This window comes from Anabrus simplex, chromosome 7 (genome assembly GCF_040414725.1).
Source record: "Anabrus simplex isolate iqAnaSimp1 chromosome 7, ASM4041472v1, whole genome shotgun sequence".
Classification (NCBI taxonomy): domain Eukaryota; kingdom Metazoa; phylum Arthropoda; class Insecta; order Orthoptera; family Tettigoniidae; genus Anabrus; species Anabrus simplex.
In genome coordinates this window covers 165985145-166005678 of record NC_090271.1, presented here as the reverse complement: position 1 = coordinate 166005678, position 20534 = coordinate 165985145, and the positions used below count along the sequence as shown (strand labels likewise).

At 37.1% G+C, this 20534-nt stretch overlaps 1 protein-coding gene across 1 annotated transcript in view; it reads left to right on the top strand.

Annotated features, from left to right (window-relative positions):
* Nucleotides 1–20534, top strand: part of prt (portabella) — a 94906-nt gene that overhangs the window by 7102 nt on the left and 67270 nt on the right. Inside the window, exon 2 of the mRNA XM_068228735.1 lies at nt 11137–11359. Within this exon, the coding sequence (XP_068084836.1) occupies nt 11137–11359 (223 nt within the window). The remainder of the gene's footprint in view (nt 1–11136; nt 11360–20534) is intronic.

Sequence of the window (20534 nt, the reverse complement as noted above, 5' to 3'; positions counted from 1 at the left end):
CCAAAACTGAAGACGTCCTTTCAAGTTGTGATCCTGTGTTAGAGAAGGACAATTATGTGGTGATTGTGAGTGGTACAAATGACATTGCTGCAAATGAAGGTGAGGAACTAATTACGACTCTCAGAGGTAAGATTTCCAAACTACCTGACTCAAAAGTAATTGTAGTAAATGTGCCACCCAGGTATGACCTTTTAGAGGACTCATGTGTGAACAAAGCTGTACATGATGTAAATATAAAAATCAAGAGATTATGTAAGAGTTTTAGAAATGTCTATGTAGTACCGGTAGATACTTTAGGTCTTGGCAGGCAAATGTTCACTAGACATGGGTTACATCTAAATGGTAATGGAAAAGCAACTCTCTGTAGACAAATTGCTACAATTATCAACAGAGATTTGCAAACTAATCGGTACTTAAGAAAACCCATACCACTAAACTGGCACATACAGGGAAACTTGCCAGAAAACCCAGACCCTTAAATCAAGATCTATGTACAAGGATCTGGGTTCCAGGGAAGTTCTCAACTCATGAGTCAAACATTACCCAATTGCAACAGTCAAGTTTTAGGGAGGAAGGAGGTCTGAGATTGCTCTTGGTAAACTGTCAGAGTGTAGTAAATAAACAATTAAAATTCGGTACATTGATGGAATCTTATGAGACGGATGTGGTGATAGGAGTGGAATCGTGGTTGAGAGAAGGGGTGGGTAATACAGAAGTATTTCCAGAAGGGTATACAGTCTATCGTAGAGACCGAGGAGATAAAAAAGGAGGAGGGGTATTTATTCTGGTGAAGGAAACTTATTGTTCGCATGAATGGTTTACTGATGAAAGGGATGAAATATTAGGGATAAAATTAGTTTGTGATAATACGAAGGAGGTGGGAATTATAGGAACATATAGGCCTGGAAGAGAGGAAAGAGATATGGAAATATTTGAGAAAATAATAGATTATACTCATAAAAACAATAATGATACAGTAATAATTGGGGGAGATCTAAACTTGCCTGAAGTTGAATGGAATGGAGCTGCAAGTGAAGCCCATAAACAGAAACTGGCAAATAAGTTAATTTGGGAGGGAGGATTTACACAAGTAGTACAAGAACCAACTCGTCTCAATAACTTGCTAGATGTATTCTTGGTTAAACCATGGGAAATTGTTGATAAAACTGAGGTAATTGAAGGAATAGGTGACCATAAGGCTGTAATAATGGACGTAGGACTCGTACCAAAAATGCTTAATAAGAGGGTCACAAAAGACAAGAAATTATACAGAAAAACTAAAGTTGATGAATTTGGGACTTACCTTAAATCACAATTCAGTTGTTGGATAAGTGAAGGGAATAATGTGGATACACTTTGGGCTAAATTTAAAGGAATAATTTGGGAAGGAGAGAAGATATTTGTACCTGTTAAGAAGGGTAAAATGACCTCAGACCCTGTTTATTACACAAGGGAAATAAGAAAATTAAAAAGAAAATGTAGAATAGTAAACAGGAAAATCAAAGAAGGTAGGGAGAATAGAGAAACTAGAAAACAACTAATGAGGGAACTGAATAGAGTGAAAAAGGAAGCAAAAGAGAATTATATGAATGGCATTCTTCAAGAGGGTAATGACCACAAAGGGAAATGGAAAAAGCTGTATTCATATATTAGGAATCAAAAAGGAAAAGGAATCCAAATTCCTACAATGGTGGGAGAAGGGGGTGAACACTATTTAACAGATACTGAGAAAGCAAACCTCTTTAGTAGGGAATTCCGAGATTCAGTAGAAAATTGTCAGGACTTGGAAACCGTAACAGAAGATAGAGAGGGAGAGACACAGAGGGAAACAAGAAGCTTCTCATTCACAAATGAAGATATTTTCAGAGAAATCCAACTGCTTCAGCAAGGAAAAGCAGTAGGAAGTGATCAAATTACTGGGGAGGTATTAAAGACAATGGGGTGGTATATAGTGCCTTATTTAAAATTTCTCTTTGACTATGTCATAAATAATAGTGTGATACCAAAGGAATGGAAGGAATCTATAATAATACCAATTTATAAAGGAAAGGGTGATAAAAGGAAACCAGAGAACTACAGACCAATCAGCCTGACCAGTATAGTTTGTAAAATACTGGAGAGTTTAATAGCAAAGTACATCAGAGGGATATGTGATGATAAAAATTGGTTCATGAGGAGCCAGTACGGATTTAGAAAGAAATTTTCTTGCGAGGCACAACTGGTGGGATTTCAGCAGGACATATCAGATCAGTTAGATTCAGGAGGCCAGTTAGATTGCATAGCCATAGATCTTTCCAGAGCCTTTGATAGAGTGGAACATGGAATATTATTAAAGAAATTGGAGGGAATAGGATTGGACGTAAGGGTTATACGTTGGATAAGAACATTTCTAAATTCAAGGGTTCAGAAAGTCAAAGTAGGAAATAATATATCACAGGAAGAGAAAGTCTGGAAGGGAATTGCACAGGGTAGTATAATCGGTCCGTTACTTTTCTTAATATACGCAAATGACTTAGGGAACAATATAACATCCAAAATAAGATTGTATGCAGATGACATAATTGTTTATAGGGAAATAAATAACATTGAGGATTGTTCAGAATTACAAAGGGACCTTGACAGTATCCAGGAATGGGTTGAAGAAAATAATATGAAGATTAATGGAGGCAAATCAACTGTTACAACATTTACAAACAGGAGCTTTAAAACTGAATTTGAATATACTTTGGATGAGGTAGTTATCCCAAAAGATGGCAAGTGCAAATACTTAGGTGTGAGATTTGAAAGTAATTTGCACTGGAAGGGTCATGTTGATGACGTTGTTGGGAAAGCATACAGATCGTTACATGTCATAATGAGGCTACTTAAAGGATGCAACAAAGAATTAAAAGAAAAAAGTTACTTAAGTATGGTTCGTCCATTATTGGAATATGCAAACAGTGTTTGGGATCCTCACCAAGAATACCTAAAAAAGAACTAGATAGTGTGCAGAGGAAAACAGCAAGGTTTGTAACAGGGGATTTCAGGAGAAAGAGTAGTGTATCAGAAATGTTAAAGGAACTTGGGTGGGAAACTTTAAGTAAGAGAAGGGAGAAAAGTAGACTTATAGGATTATATAGAGCCTATACAGGAGAAGCAGCATGGGGAGATATCCGTGAGAGGCTTCGGTTGGAAAATAATTATATTGGTAGAACTGACCACAAGTACAAAATTAGAAGGAATTTTAGCAGAAGCGATTGGGGTAAATTTTCTTTCATTGGGAAGGGCGTGAAGGAGTGGAACAGTTTACCAGGGGTAGTGTTTGATCCTTTTCCAAAATCTGTACAGATATTCAAGAAGAGAATAAACAACAACAGAGATAATAAATTAAATGTTAGAGGGCATTCGATCAGTGCAGGATATTGTAAATAATAAATGTGTGTGATTAAATTAATTCCATCCCCTGGTCTAAGGTGTTTGGACAGCCCAAGTAGGGGACTGCCTGTAGGGGTGAAGTACAGTGGGGACTTCGAGGGCCCTGGGACCACTACGGTAGCTGTGAAGGCCCTTCAGGAACTCTGAAAAGTGGTGGCAAAAGGGGCTCTGGTTAAGACGCAGCAGGTCGTTATGCTACTTATGTTCCAAAATGGGTAAAGTATAAATATGTAAATAAATTCAATGTTAATTTTAATCTTATACCAGTTGTATAGTATTATTAGAAGTAATTTCACATACCGTACTGTATATGAGTTGACTATGTTTGTAAGATATTATAAAAAGAATTTTGTAAACAATATAAATTTATTAAGGATGATGTGTGTGTTTAATAGAAAAAATTATTAGCATAAATTGTATAATATTGTATTCTAGGAAAATTTTCTTCGTCTCCTGTTAATTTAAAATTTAATGCTTGACAATAATGTTTTTTAGTGTACCATTTGCCACCGAGGTAGACACCTCATTTGCAAATAAAGAGATTTTGATTTGATTTGATTTTGATTTGAACTTTGGCTGTAGTTTCTTCTAGTAATTCCCAGAAGTCATCTACCTTCTGTGGGTCTTTTTGATTGTAATTGTTTGTAGGTGCATGTGCATTGATTAGTGTATAAGCTTTGTTTCCTGATTTGATTGTCATTAGCGAAATTCTTTCAGAAGGAGATGTAAAGTATAATACCGAATTTGTGATATTTTTCTCACTGCAAAACCAGTGCCAAAATGTAATATTTTGTTAGGGAGGAGGGTAGCTGGTTTACCTTTATAAATTCTATAGTTTCCTGATTCAAAATGATTTTCGTCACTGTACCTAGTTTCTTGGAGTGCCAGAATTTGGATGTTGAGTTGGTCTAATGTGTCTGTTAAGTGCTTCAACTTTCCAATTTTGCGAAGCGTGTTGATGTTTAAAGTGCCAATAAAATGTTTTTCCTTTGGGCGAAGAGATTTGGGAAGCTCCGATACATTCCCGCATGATGTTCTCGGTCCCCCAGAATCCGATGACCGAGAAAACCTAGTATGAATACTAGGGCCTGGGGTAGTAGTATCATTAACTGACGTTGCCATCATGCTAGTAAGTTGAAGATAATGGGGATATTGATCTTTGTCAATCTCATAGTTACAACTAAGGTATTGAGCCTCAGAGGTTGCCTCAAGATGTTTTCTGGCTGTGCCTGTTTTTGGTCCGCGAGAGGTATTTTATTTCCCTCAAGCCCTCCGGGCAAGTCCGGCGAGCCTCCCGATCCGCCACCTGGGACGCGCCCGATAGGGGAACAGGCAAAACCCCATTATTATTATTATTATTATTATTATTATTATTATTATTATTATTATTATTATTATTATTATTATTATTGTCGAACTCCAAGAACTACTGTGTCAATGTTACCAACTGCCTTCCTTTGACCCTGGGTTAGAATCCAAGGCCTCTTCGTCACTAAATATTGTAAGATAGACTGAACTGATTTTAACCTCCTCTCGTGAGGATAACTGAGAAACTGGTTAACTGGAGATGTAGCGACCCTAGTAGATAAGTCAAGGCTAACGGATGAATGTGTCACTAGAATGATCACGCTACACCTGTAACTCGCAAGATCGTCAGTTGAGTGGTAGTCATTTTGGTTTGAAGGAAAGCATTGCATTTTGGAAAATTCGTAACGATGCACAAATATTGTATTTAAATGCAAGATGATATACGTATAAAAATAGCTATTTTTAATAGTAGGAATTAAAGAATCAGGGGTGTAGTGAACAGACTCGATAATAACAAAAACACTAAGGTTATGTTTCGCACTTTCTCATACACATGGGCTGCGTTTGATATTAGTGGTATCTTAGAAATGTTTATTCATTTTAAGTTTTGTTCCGTGTAAATTTATCAATGGCCACGAATGTCCAGTCCTCCCGAAGGTATTACCACCTTGACGAAGGCAAAATATTGGAGGCTTGCGTGGTCAAATGATCCTTAGAGCTATGCCGGCGGGAGCATATGCTCCTGGTAGGGCCACCCAAGGCAGACAGGTCTAAGGTGATGATCCAGACTAAGAGTGATACCCTGGTCCTCCAGGTTGGGGGGTTGAGCGTAGGGTTAACTCCCCTACCTCTTAAAAAAAGCAATTGTTACGGATAGGTACGGTACCTTAAGAATGAATAAAGCAAGACTGGAAATCTTGGTGACGAACCGGCGAGAAAAACAGCTAAAGAGAACGAAAAAGGATATTATATTAGCAACGTGGAATGTTAAGACATTGAAGAGACCTGGCAAGTTGAAAGGATTAAGGAATGAAATGGAAAAGTATGGACTGAAAATAGCAGCTCTACAGGAACTAAGATGGAAAGGGCAAGGGATGATGATGTCTGGACAACATATCTTGATGTACAGTGGAGAAGAAGCAGGCAGTAATGGCAGAGGATTCCTCATACATAAGTCGGTAAGGCAAAGCGTGATCAATTTTACTGCAATCAATGATAGGATGTGCTCTGTGAGAATTAGGGCAAAATTCTTCAACGTAACTGTGTTTGTGTGTACGCCCCTACTGAGGAGGCAGAAGATGAGAAGAAAGATGCATTTTATACTAAATTGGAGGAAGAAATGAATAAAGTTCAAAGACAAGATGTGAAAATTATCCTTGGAGATTTAAATGCAAAAATTGGAAGAGAAGAGGTGTACAAACACTTAGTAGGGAAAGAAAGCCTGCATGAAGTAAGTAATGATAATGGATTGAGATTGATTGACTTTGTGAGTGGAAAGCAGATGATAATTAAAAGTACTTGGCATCCTAGGAAAAACATTTGCAAGGAGACCTGGATTTCACCAGATGGTGTGACAAGAAATCAAATAGACCATGTTATCATAGACAGGCGACATGCATCAGATATTATGGATGTTAGAAGCTGCAGAGGTGCTGATGCAGATATAGACCACTATCTTGTTAGAGTCAGGTACAGACAAAAAATAGATTTGGCAAGAACGGAAAAAGGAAGAAGAAAGGCAAAGCACAATATTGAAGGTTTAAAAAATGAGGAATTGCAACAGAAATACAAAAATAAAATGGCTGAATCTTTGGAAATAAAAAGGGAATTATGGGAGAAAGGAGAAGTGGAAGATAAATAGGAGATACTGAAAACAACTATCAGTGAGGTTGCAGATAGGACCCTGGAAAAGAAGAAATTGGTAAAGGGAGCAGAATGGTTTGATGAGGAATGTTCAACATTAATCCAAGAGAGGAATGATGCTAGGAACAGAATGCTTCAAAGGAGAACAAGACAAACAGTAGAAGAGTATAGAGAGAAACGAAGAAGAGCAGATGAAATGAAGGATAGAAACGAGGTATAAAAGTTCTATGAAAGAACAAAAGACCTTAAGAGAGGATTTCAACCAAGAGCTGTTTTCTTCAAGGATAAAGATGGAAACCTTCTGGGTGATAAAAGCAAAGTTCTTGGAAGATGGCAGGAGTATTTTTATGAGTTACTCAATGAAAATAATGAAGATGATAGAGAGGAGGAAAATATAAATGTTGATGGGGGAGAAAGAGAATTGGAAGAGGAATTAGTAAAACAGCCAGACCTAGAAGAGATCAAAGCTGCAATTAATGCATTAAAGAATAATAGAGCGCCAAGTGAAGATGGAATGGAGTCAGAGCTGTTGAGATATTGGGGAGAGGGAATGGAAAAGGCTGTTTATGAATTGATTAAGGAGGTTTGGACAAAGGAGGAAATACCCAAGGATTGAACATTGGGTATAAATTTACCCAATGCATAAAAAGAGAGATAAGGCAGTATGTGGAAATTATCAAGGGATCACCTTGCTGGATGGAACGTACAAGGTTTTTGGTAAGGTATTAGCCTTAAGATTGGAATTATGGATGGAAAGAATATTAGGGGATTAACAAGCAGGCTTTAGAAAACATCGCTCTACTCTGGATCAGATATTTGTATTATGACAAGTGCTAGAGAAGTTTTATGAATATGACAAACAGCTACATCAGCTGTATGTTGATTTTAAACAGGCATATGACAGTCTAGATAGGGGTAAAATTTACAAGGTTATGAAAGACTTTGGAATCCCGAGGAAATTGATTAGATGAACAAAAGTGACCTTGAAAACAACAGTATGCAAGGTGAGAGTGGAGCTAGATCTGTCAGAGGAGTTTTTAGTGGAGAGAGGACTAAGACAGGGAGATGTACTTTCCACACTGCTTTTTAACCTAGCATTGGAAAAAGTAATCCGTCAATTGCCCATCAACCCAGGGGGAACCATTTTTAACAGATTAGTACAAGTGATAGCATATGCTGATAATGTAGCAATAATTGCAAGAAATGAAAGAGCTCTCAAAAAGAGATACTCAGTATTAGAAGAGAAAGTACCGGACCTAGGACTAGAAGTGAATATAAACAAAACAAAATATATGAAGATGGGAGATACAGAGGGAGTAAGAGGAAGGACCACAGTAAGATTAAATGGGAAGGAATATCAAAGAGTCACATCTTTCAAATATCTAGGCTCTATAATAACAGAGGACAATAAAACCTCCATGGAAATACAGGAGAGGATAACAAGTGGAAACCGATGCTTTTCCAGGAATGTCAGCAGGAATACAAAAATTAAAATATGCACAACAGTACTAAGACCAATAGTTATGTATGGATCAGAATGCTGGATGATGACATCCAGAGAAGAACAGTGGTAGTTACAATGGGAAAGGAAGATATTGAGAAAGATATTCAGTGCAGTAAGAGATCAGGATGGGTGGAGAATGAGGACAAATGTAGAGCTGCAAGGACTGTTTGGCCAGCCCCATATTGTTACTAAAATTAAGCGGGGAAGAATTAGGCGGGCCGGTCATGTTCAGAGAATGGCAGAAACCTGCAGCATTAAAAAGGTGTTTATAGAAAAACTTGATGGAAGGAGGAGGAGAGGAAGACCCAGGAAAAGATGGTGTTGAGGATGACCTTAGAAAGTTAGGAGTTAAATGTTGGAAAAGAAAAGCTGAGGACCGGGATGAATGGAGGCAGGTGATAAAGGAGGCCAAGGACCTACAAGGACTGTAGCACCGACCAGAACGTAAGTAAGTAAATAAGTAAGTAAGTAAGTAAGTAATCAATGGAAGACATTCGTAAAAAAGAGACCTAACACCTCATGTTGACAATATTTCACTTACCCTGATCAACTGAATATCACTATTAGTTGTTCTATTAAATGCTGAGCGTCATAACCTCATTCATTTGCTGCCTTATTGCATCCCTGATGAGACGTCATGACCAGTGCAGTGGAAGGTGGAGAGGTAGGGCGGCAATCTTCTTTGCTTGACCGAACCATCTAGTTGCTATTCGTCCTCGGGATCTTCTGCTTTCAAATTTGCCTTGCAAAATACCTTTTTGTAAATTTAGCCCCTTCCGCCTCAAATGCGCCCAAGGAAGTGGAAGGGAAGATAGCTGTTTATATAAAGTAAACAATGAATATTTATTAGAAGTAGAAGCAAGAGAAAATATAACAAATATCGGTATATTCTCCGGCTATCTCGATTATCTACAGAGTTAACACTGAAGTTGATTATCATTCCAGGAATAACTTTACAAATGAAGAAGCAGAGGAAATTACTGCTCAAAACAATTAACAAACGACAGGGCCATACTCTACGAGACTCACTGATAAAAATTATATCAAAAGGCTACATTACTGGAAATATAACAAGAGGAATACCAAGGAAAAAGTTTATAAAACAGATAATGGAGGAAACGGGTGCAAATATTTACGTAACAATGACGAGAGCTGTCAATGATCGTGCAATCTGGAGAAATTTCATGGCAGCAGACTAGGTGTTTTTTTTTTTCTACTGGCTTTTCGTGGCACTGACACGGATGGGTCTCATGGCGACGATGGGACAAGGAAGGACTAGGAGTTGGAAGGAAGCAGCCATGGCCTTAATTAAGGTACAGCCCCAGCATTTGCCTGGTGTGAAAATGGGAAACCACGGAAAACCATCTTCAGGGGTGCCGACAGTGGGGTTCGAACCAACTATCTCCTGAATACTGGATAATGGCTGCACTTAAGCGACTGCAGGTATCGAGCTCGGTAGCAGACTAGTCGTAGGACTGAAAACAAGAAAGAAGAAGGCATAACTAAAGCGAAAGCCATTTGAATGAAAAATGTTGACGGAACCTGTAGAGAAAATATTATATTGTTATAGTTTTCTCGTAAATATGCGATTCATAATATTTACAAAATCCTGTGTGATTCTATTTTATTTTACATATGCAGGTTTTCTGGAGATAATTAACTTCCTATTGCAATGGTTTTATGTATTTATGAAACAATATTAGCTTATGTTCAATATATATTGGGGTAATAATTCTACTAAGGATTTTCTCATTTTTTGGCAGACTATAGCCTATTTGCAGTACCCTTGATCTGAGATTACATTTTAATCAGACTAGTTGCAGGGAAATGCCTCATAACATAAAATAAATTATAACATTGATAAGCAGGCCTGTTCTAAGATTTTGATTCAATGAGTGAATGAAAATATGTATCAGAATTATTGTCGGATGAAATATTCGATCTATCAGTTTGAGAGCTGATGCTTGTTCATTTTCTCCTTATTGATATGAATACCCGAGTTTTTTAATGAATTTGTATTTTGAGTTTCAATGTCTTGATTCATATCCTTTGTTTAAATCTATGAAGAATAATCTATACCTAAACGTCTTCTGACGGTACAAGAAGCGTTAGCGAATGCTTAAATGTATTTTTGTCATAGATATAATAAATGTATTTCGTCTGGCAAGTTCAAGGTCATTAGGCCTTCTCTTCCACCTAACCTGAAAATACAATATTACATTACAGAATTAAGAGAAATAGACTAAAAATGAGACATCTTTTATGATCGCAGGCAGAAAACATTTTACTACTGTTCACACTCAAGACAGCATCATTTAAATGGCCATGATAAAAGCAGGGAGTGTGGAGATCAACATCTGTAATTTTCCCTTGAGTGAGAAGCTGCACGGATATATAACCATATGAATTTGAAGGCCGCTGTTGCACCTTCCACTCCTCCAGAGGCCTTCATGGTCTCTACAGAGATGAGTTTGCTCTGAATTTTTTTTGTTCTATGTTGATCATTGGTGTTGCAATCACTGAATTTCTCATGTTTGTATAAACAAAATCCTAATCATTCATTGGCTATTACCAGTTTAGATATTTTGAAATTTCAATGATATTTGGCATGGTGAACATTTTAGTGGATGTTGAGAATTGCAAGTTTTCCATTATATAGCAAAATTCAAACATATGGATTTTCTTAATAGAATGTTGAATATTTATCAATGAAATTTTCCCTGTGAAACTAATATCAATCTATTGAATCCCTTCTAATTTCTATCTTTCTTTCTTTCTTTCTTTCTTTGTTATTGTTCAGACCTGAAAAATAATAACATGAAATATTTAATATGTGTTTGAATATGTATTTGAATTATCCTTCTTTGGTTTGAACCTAAATTCTAAAGATGAAAAATATGAGAAATTCAATTATTATTATTATTATTATTATTATTATTATTATTATTATTATTATTATTATTATTATTATTATTATTATTTGTGTTAATAGAAGCTAATTTGCCTAAAATTATTTCAATAATGCACTAACACATTTCTTTTCCTAGTTCCCATCATTCCCGACTACTTGTACCACTCAGACAACCCACAGATCTTGTCTGATTTTGTCATCAATTCATCCGTGAGCAGCACATTAAGTGACAAGCCTGTGACTGCAGCGCCAGCAGACAAGGGAACAGCTGGCAGCCTGGTACTCATTAAATCAGGTCACTTCCATGCCATGTTACCTGGTAACTGCTCTGCAAACACAGCCAAATTTGATATATACAGGTGAGTACTAGCAGACAAGGGAACGGCCAATACCTTGGTATGAAGGTTGTTTTTAATTAAGGGTTATTTTCTTACATAAAAATAACCAAATATTTTATTTTCAAACCACATTTATTTTCAGGTTTTACATACATTTATTTATTTTTCTATATAGTTGCCAAGGTACATAGAATACAAGGTAGGGATCATGAGAGAGATGCGCCATAGCAAAGCAAAGCTGTGATGTCACGCACGACCCTCGCGTTGAATCTCCCCTGAATGAGGTAAAGGTAGTTCGAATAAGAATCGCTGTGTACGCAGAAGCTAGGAGCTTATAATACACGATAGTAACATATCTGTGGTGCATAAAAAAACATGTGTGTTTATTTTATGTGATGAAATGTAAAAATCATTATATAATGTTCACTTTTCAGTATGGTCTGTTATGCGATTGCAGGCTACACAAATCATAGCAGGCACGCAAAGGAATGAAACATACACTTTCATGTATTCCCTAAAGCCACTGACCTAAATAAATGGTGACAGAAGTAATCAAGACATTATCAAAAGCTATCCTTCTCAGCTTCGAGGGTTCGGAAGTCTTTATGACCATCCTCTTCTGACAGCTGTGACATAAAAGGTGAAATCATTGCTTCTTAGCCTCAATGCTTCCAAGGTGATAAGAAATTCCAACTGTTCTCCAGAAGAATATGAAACATTACATCCAAATATGTTACATTCTACTGATGAATTCGATCAAAACTCGGATATCGTGTGCCAGTCTAAGGCCAGCGGTGAGCCCACAACATCCTATTCTTTACCGGAGGATGAGCAAGGGTTCGTTAAGGCCCTTGCTCAGCTAGTAAAACAGCTCGAGGACAGTCATGAAACCAAGGATCGTGACGAGCTACTTGAAGACTTCACTGTCTATATAGCTTTTAGGGTAAAGAAGAAGAACCTTGATATAGAAAGCAATTACGGAGAGAAAACAGGTCAACCTACAAATTAGATTTCAAAAACGTCTAGAGAGAGTTTGATGCAGCCTACGGAGAGATGGTACACCACGGTAGTGCAGATGCAAAAAGAGTTCAAAATTTTTTACCATGGGAAAGAACTGAAAGAGGGTTCTAACATCGTCACAAACCTTACTCCTGAAGAAGAAATTCCCTGAAGTTTATGAGCTTGCAAGTTGATTCACAAGAAGCTGTTCTTTCATTCAAATGGACGTTTTAAATAAAAGTAAGACATTCAAGAGACCGGGTCTCAGTTAATACAATACCAAAAAGAAAGAAAGAAGCAAAGAAATTCCACTGGTGCTGTAGATAAGTGTGTTTGATTTTTTTTAAATATCAGCATTATTCTTTGTGTATAACATACCTGTTATTTTTTTTATGAAAGGCAATTTATTATGTTGTATGTGAAACCAGTGCTAAGAATGTTAAAATACAGGCTCATTAATTTATATAGTCTATCCAATATTAACGTGGAATTTGTCAGTTCCTGGCACTTGGAGGAGAACATTTACTCTACTGTTTGTGTTGTGGACAGTTTCCTAACATTTGCTGTTTGTGTTGTTAACAGTGTACGTAGTTTCCCAATATTGTTTGTAACAACGGTCATATTTCTTGCAGTCATCAAGCTTTAATGTTTGAGTCTGTAACAATTAGAGCCCCTTGTTATTGTTATCATAGGCATTGAGAACATGAACATATGGAATGGCCATTCCACTGCGATCACAATCTTAGCATTGTTACAAGCTTTTATACAGATTGAAATACTTCAGAAATGCTGCTTGATTCACACTGTGTTTTATCTCGTATTATTACTTTACCGTAATAGTGCAGTGGAATGCCTTTTCTGAGATTATGTTAAAATATCAATGAAGTTCTCTTATCTCTAACTTGTGGCTACAACAGAATAGCTCACAGCTGTGTATTAGCCTACCTCATACAGAAGACAAAACGCTGAGGGTTCACGATGATGTCATCGACGGCCAAGCGTGGTGGGGAGAGCTGCGTGTGATCCCTACCTCTTACTCTAACTACCTTGTATAGTTTCCTTGTTTATTTATGCACTTGTCATACCTGAAAACTAATTTTTGAAACCCCTCTTCAGGGAAGTCTGCCACCTGCTCTGACAGCTAAGATTTCACGGCCATCTTCACGTCTTCATCGTCATTGAAGCGCTTCCTGCCAAGATGAAGTTTCAGCTGCCAAAAAAGGTGGAAATTGCTCAGAGCAAGGTCAGGCTATACGGTGGATGATCCACAACTTCCCACCTGAAAGACTCAATTAGTTCCTGAGTCTGGACATCAGTGTGAGGCCTTGCATTATCGTGAAGGAACAAAATTTCCTTTGTCAGAATGCCGTGTCTTTTGTTCTGAACTGCACATCAGAGACCTAGACACTTGGAAAAATCCATTGAGAGAGTGGTTATTGTGAATCTTCTGTCCTCATGAATTTTTGTGTCAATTTCAGTCATCAAATCTTCTGTGATCACAAATGGTCGACCTGAGAGTTCTTCGTCACAAACATTTTCACAGCCACTTTTGAACTCTCTTATCTACTTTCACACTTTTCCTTCGCTCAATGCAATATCACCATACACCTCACAAAGATCCGCCTCCATAGCTAAATGGTTAGCGTGCTGGCCTTTGGTCACAGGGGTCCTGGCAGGGGCGGGAATTTTAACCATAATTAGTTAATTTCGCTGGCACTGGGGCTGAGTGTATGTGTCGTCTTCATCATCATTTCATCCTCATCACGACGCGCAGGTCACCTTCGGACGTCAAATAAAAAGGACCTGCATCTGGCGAGCCGAACTTGTCTTTGGACACTCCCGGCACTAAAAGCCATACACCATTTCATTTTTACCTCACAAAGCTAATGTAAAACAAAAGTTGAAGGTTTCCACCTATTTAATACTATTTGCATGTGGAAGCCTCCGTGGCTCAGGTGGTAGCACGTCGGCCTCTCACTGCTGGATTCCGTGGTTCAAATCCCGGTCACTCCATGTGAGATTTGTGCTGGACAAAGCGGAGGCGGGACAGGTTTTTCTCCAGGCACTCTGGTTTTCCCTGTCATCTTTCATTCCAGCAACACTCTCAAATATCATTTCATTTCATGTCAGTCATTAATCATTGCCCCAGAGAAGTGCGACAGACTTCAGCAGCTGGCACAATTCCTATCCTCGCCGCAAGATGGCGGCTTTATTCATTCATCCCTGACCCGGTCACTGACTGAAAAATAGGTTGCAGTTTTTCATTTCACTATTTAGATTATATTGCTCTTCAGTACGGAATAATATGAAATTTATTACCCATGACCTCACAAAGCTGACAATAAATGCCTGCAGTTGACATGTTTCTTGCACTCAAAAAATGTATTACAGACCATATCTCACATGTGGCGGGCAACTCAATAATCTTGAATATTTTGAAGATGCACAGTCCAGTGTACAGGTTAGCTACATGGCTGCAATTGACACTTGCTTATTCAGAAAGAATGTTTGTTGTGGCGCGCGTGATAACTACTAGATTATTTTAAAAAATGGCTCTTACTTAAAAAACATACCTTGTACTTGTCAAGTAAGGTCACTTCCATGCCAGGTTACCTGAGAATTGATCTGCAAATACAGCAAAATGTACAATCAAACAAGGGAAAAGCCAGTACCCTGGTACTCGTCAAATTATGCCACTTCCATGCCATGTTACCAGGAAATTACTTTACAAATACAGGTAAATTTGATATAGGAGTACCACAGCACAAGCAGATGAGTGTATACTACTGGTCAAGTCCAGTCACTTCCATGTCTTACCAAAGAACTACTTGGCAAATACAGCTGAGAACAATCAATCGCTCATCATTGATCTGCATTTAGGACAGTCGCCCAGGTAGCAGATTCCCTATCAATTGTCCACCTACTCTTTTATTCATTCAATCAATCAATCAATCAATCAATCAATCAATCAATCAATCAATCAATCAATCCTGATCTGCATTTAGGGCAGTCGTCTAGGTGGCAGATTCTCTACCTGTTGTTTACCTAGTATTTTCTTAAACAACTGCAAAGAATTTGGAAATTTATTGAACACCTGCCTTGGTAAATTATTCCAGACCCTAAGCGTCTTCCTATAAAAGAGTATTTGTCCCAATTTGTCCTCTTGAATACCAACTTTATGTTCATATTTCTACTTTTATGGCCTCAGCTGCTGTGTGAAGGCATTTTCATTTGAAGACATTCAGGCTGCCTGAGCATCAATTTATATCAGACGGCAGAGTAAATTGGATCTTTGTTATGTGATCTATGACTGTTTTAATTAGAGCCCCAATTATATGTAATATAAAAATGAGAAATATGTAACTTAATATCTAAGCTTTATTTGACGTATTCTTGTACACAGAAAAAGGAAACAAAACCAAGAAAAGTTAGAAGTGCAGATGTTATTCAAACTCTAAATTTCATTTGGAGGCGCAATTAATAACTAAATAGTTTTCCACATTTTCTGCAGTCATCGAATGCCTTCTGTCTGTTAGGATGTTCTTATGTATAGAAAAAGACCTTTCAACATCATGAAGTCACTGGCGTGTATTTCAAATTGCCCGGCAAAGAAATATTTAATTGTAGACTTGCTCAAGCAAGGAAGGTCCTTATTAAGAGAGAAGAAATTTGATCTCGTCAAACACAAATATGCTTATTAGAAAAATGAATCACCCAAGACTTGCATCGTCAACATAGCTAAGGGAGATGCGATTCTTTGACAAAACACTTCAGTTTAAATTATTAAATTATTTTTAGATGTTAGAGACATACAGGCTTTTAAAACTATTTTCAATTGTTTAATTAACAACTTGAATCAATGAAAAATTAGTGAAAAAAAATTGTGTTTTCTTTCAAATGCACTATATCCTTCAAAACATTTAAAATATGTATTGTTTATCAAAAAATGTATTATGCTCCAAAATATGTAAAAATATGTTACTTTAAAACTCTTGGAATAATGGTTCTTTTAGTGTGATTCACTGACATTTTAGTTTTTCTTGTAGCTACATATATGGGAACAGAATATGTAATTACATATAATCTGGGCTCTAGTTTTAATTAATGTTGTTGGGTAAACACCAAACGTGCTCTATCATATACTGGGGCTACTATAATGACTATCCATTTATTTGGTAGATCAAAATAGGATTTGGTTGATTAGATAAAATTGGATTCCATGGAATTTGTTATTTGCAGTATCTCCTTCATGGAAACAGTAATCAAATCAGTACTTCAGATTTTGACAATTGTAATTACTTTTTTTAAACTCCCTCATACTTACTCTTATCAACCATATGATAATGCTTAATAGTCTTACATTTACAACCCTCCTTTCTACCATTTATCTCTAACTTAATGACTTATCCATCTATCACTTCAGTTTCTCTATAAAGTTCATCTGGTTTTATCATCGTATCTAGATATTTTTCCTTCTGGTTGTTTCCATCACTTTCTGATTCAGCTGTACTTCCCAGATTAGCATATTCACCATTTGTTGGTCGTGTTTTGTCATTCGCATTACCTCCCCATATAACATTTGGTAATCGAGATTACTCGCTACAACAACGTTCCTTTCTGTGTCATTCCCTTCATGGCTGATTATCTTATCAAGCAATTCTGCATTAGCATTGGTATCAACCCTTCTAGGTCTGTCCACCTCAAAAATGTCAAGTTGCCTATAAACTTTAAAGATGAGCATTATACTTAGAATTTCATGTTTTTCGTCCGAAACTTTTTCATAGCTTACAAATTCTACTTTTAATTGAAATGAATACTCCCTCTCCTGTTGAATCTATCCTGTTTTCTAGGATAAGTAAAAACTTCCAGTTTCCAAAGAAAATGTCTGCATCCATAATATCAATTCTCAACCATGATTCAACTCCTATTAGAATACTGGTACCTGTTAAATATATACGGTATATCTAAAATTACTTAATTTTATTCCTTTTCTTACAATACTTCTGCAGTATAACAGTAACAACTTCATGTTATCCTCACTTGAATTCTAACTCCTTATACCCTCGTCACCACTCTCTAGTCCACCCTGTTTCCCTAAATGTACCTTCCTATAACTCTTCTAAACAAACCCCCTAACTTACACGTATATCAAAGTTTAAGTGAAGGCCATCTGAGCGCTGATCCCTATATCCAACCCACCCATTAGGATCTACAAACCTCACTCCCAATTTCCAACATACCCAATCCATAGTCCCATTTAAATTCCCAATCATCCTTTATTCAGTATTCATATTACACACTATGGGACTGACAATAATCTCCACTTTACAAAGGTTTTTCGCCTGCACGTTATATCAGGCTTGGTTTCTCAAAAATGTTTGCTCCCGCTCCCCTCCTGACCAATTTAATGTGATGGGTTTCCACAAGGATGATTTTCGACAGTGATTTCAACCTGTTTTGTTATTGTTACTAAACAATATTTTGTAAACTATGAGGTCCACAACCTCACCATGTGCTACTATCGTTCATTTCCATCTGCATCATTTGTTTTTTCATTCCTTTGTTTTCTTAGGTTAACACAATTTTTAGTTTCAATTATTATTTTAAATTTACACCTTTTCGCTGAATTTTGTCACAGTGAGTTTGTTTTTTGCTCCGCATATTGATGTAAATATTGTATATCTATATATATAAAATAAGAGTTTTGTCTGTACATTGCTCAGAATTTGAAAATAATGGTATTTCTGTATCGGTCATGTCCATAGTAACAAGAAAATGCACTTTTTACTTTTCCGTAATTTCTGTCTGTCTGTCTGTCTGTCTGTCTGTCTGTCTGTCTGTCTGTCTGTCTGTCTGTCTGTCTGTCTGTCTGTCTGTCTGTCTGTCTGTCTGTATGTATGTATGTACACGCATTATGAGAAAACGGTTGAAGAGAATTTAATGAAAATCGGTATGTGAAGCCGGGGGATGAGCCTCTACAATCTAGGCTATAAAACATTTCTCTCATGCTGAGTGAAATGGTAGTTTAGGGGAAGGCCTAAAATTGAATTCTCAACTATTTATGTTATTAGTGGTCTAATGAAAATCGGTATGTGAAGTCGGGGGATGAGCCTCTATAATCTAGGCTATAAATAATTTTACTCACGCTGAGTGAAATGGCAGTTTAGGGGAAGGCCTAAAATTGAATTCTCAACTATTTATGTTATTAGTGGTCGTATTTTAAAGAAAATGGGTATGCAAAGTCGGGGAATAAGTTGCTACAATCTAGGCTATCAATAATTGTACTCACGCTGAGAAAATGGTAGTTTAGGGGAAGGCCTAAAATTTCATTCTCAAATATTGTTGTTATTAGTAGTCCTATCTTGATGAAAATCGGTATGCAAAGTCAGGAAATAAGTTGCTATAGTCTACGCTGTAAATTATTTTATTCACGCTGAGTGAAATGGTAGTTTAGGGGAAGGCCTAAAATGTAATTCTCAAATATTTCTTATTAGAGGTGTAATCGATGAATGCTACATAACTAAGCTTATATAGTATTAAATTTCCTATTATTCATGTCGTATAGATTGTTACCGTACTGGCTATGATCACAGAGATATTCATGAATTTGGATTTTTGTTACTAAGTCCATATCAGCGCCAAGTAACGAGAAAATGGGTAAACAGTATTTAATGAAAATTGGTATGTAAAGTCGGAGAATAAGAAACTACAGTTTATGGTATAAAATATTTTACAAATCACAGAGTCGAAAGAAAACTAAATGTGAAGGCCTACAATATAGAAAGCTCATAACATTGATCAGCAATAACATTACATTGACCATTGTTTGTCGTGATGTGCTTTGTGTCTTCTGTTTCCCCTCATCTCTGGTAGATAGGATTACTGCTGCGTACAGAGTATTTTTTATTTGATTTACGTCGCACCGACATAGATAGGTTTTATGGTGACGATGGGATAGGAAAGGGCTAGGAGTGCCTTAGACCTTAATTAAGGTACAGCCCAGCATTTGACTGGTGTGAAAGTGGGAAACCACGGAATACCATAATCAGCGCTGCCGAAAATGGGGTTCGAATCCACTATCTCTCGGATGCAAGCTCACAGCTGCGCACTGCTAACCACACGGTCAACTCGCCCAGTCGTACAGAGTGTAACAGCCTGTCTGAATATTGATGGGAAGTAGCTGGGGAGTTAGATAACTTTCTTCTTTAGCATGCCATTCCCCTGGTTTATAAATTTTCTGATACTACTGGTATGTAACACACTGGATCATCATAGCATTCGGGCTATTCAATCCCTACTCTGAGGCACTGATTGGAATGAACAGTGTGCATATTTAGCGGAATAATGGCAGAAGAGTATTCATGGCAATCTGCGGCCTGGTCATCCCAGCTCTGGAACTTTGGACTATTAGATTGGCACCGCAATCTAACCGCAGCACTGTTCGTTAAAAGTGATAAAACGTGCGGTTTTCCATTTGATCGAGTATTTTATATGATAGCATTGCTTTTAATCGCTACATTCATACTTACATTTTTGTAATGACCTATGTTGATTTTAGGTTAGAAAAACCACAAAGTCAGTCTTTCTGAGAATCCCGTAGAGAAGCACGGGTACATCAGCTAGTTTGTGCTAATTTTGTCTCCGTCTAGGCTCTCTTTTGTTTGTTTTTTCATTTGCTCCTTCATTATGTTTTTAGCATTTTTTCAACTTATATTATGTAAATTATTTCAAACTCCCCTCATTTTTCACTGAAGATGGCTCAAACGAGCCAAAACATGTTTGAATTTGTTTACTCCATCTAATGACAGAATATTTATTGTATTGAATTAGGAGGATACTCTCATTTTTCACCTTTGTAAAGTGAAAACCGTCAATACGGAATGATTCTAATATCTTGTAATAATCTCCACTACCTTAAAATTCTTCTGCACTGTCATAACAAGATCCCACACATCACCAACTATAGATGTACCTATTCCTGCTGCTTTACGCTATTGGTACCAGCATGGAAAATTATCATCTTTTCTTCACCCTTCTTTTTCCCATCAACTTTCCTCAACAATTGCCTACCCTACTTTCCGTTCCCCTACACACACTTTCCCTACATGCCTAATAGTACTCAGGGGAACAACCAGGTCGTCAGTGAGTCATTTATTGAGCATTAAGCAATTATATGCAATAGCTTTCATCCATAATT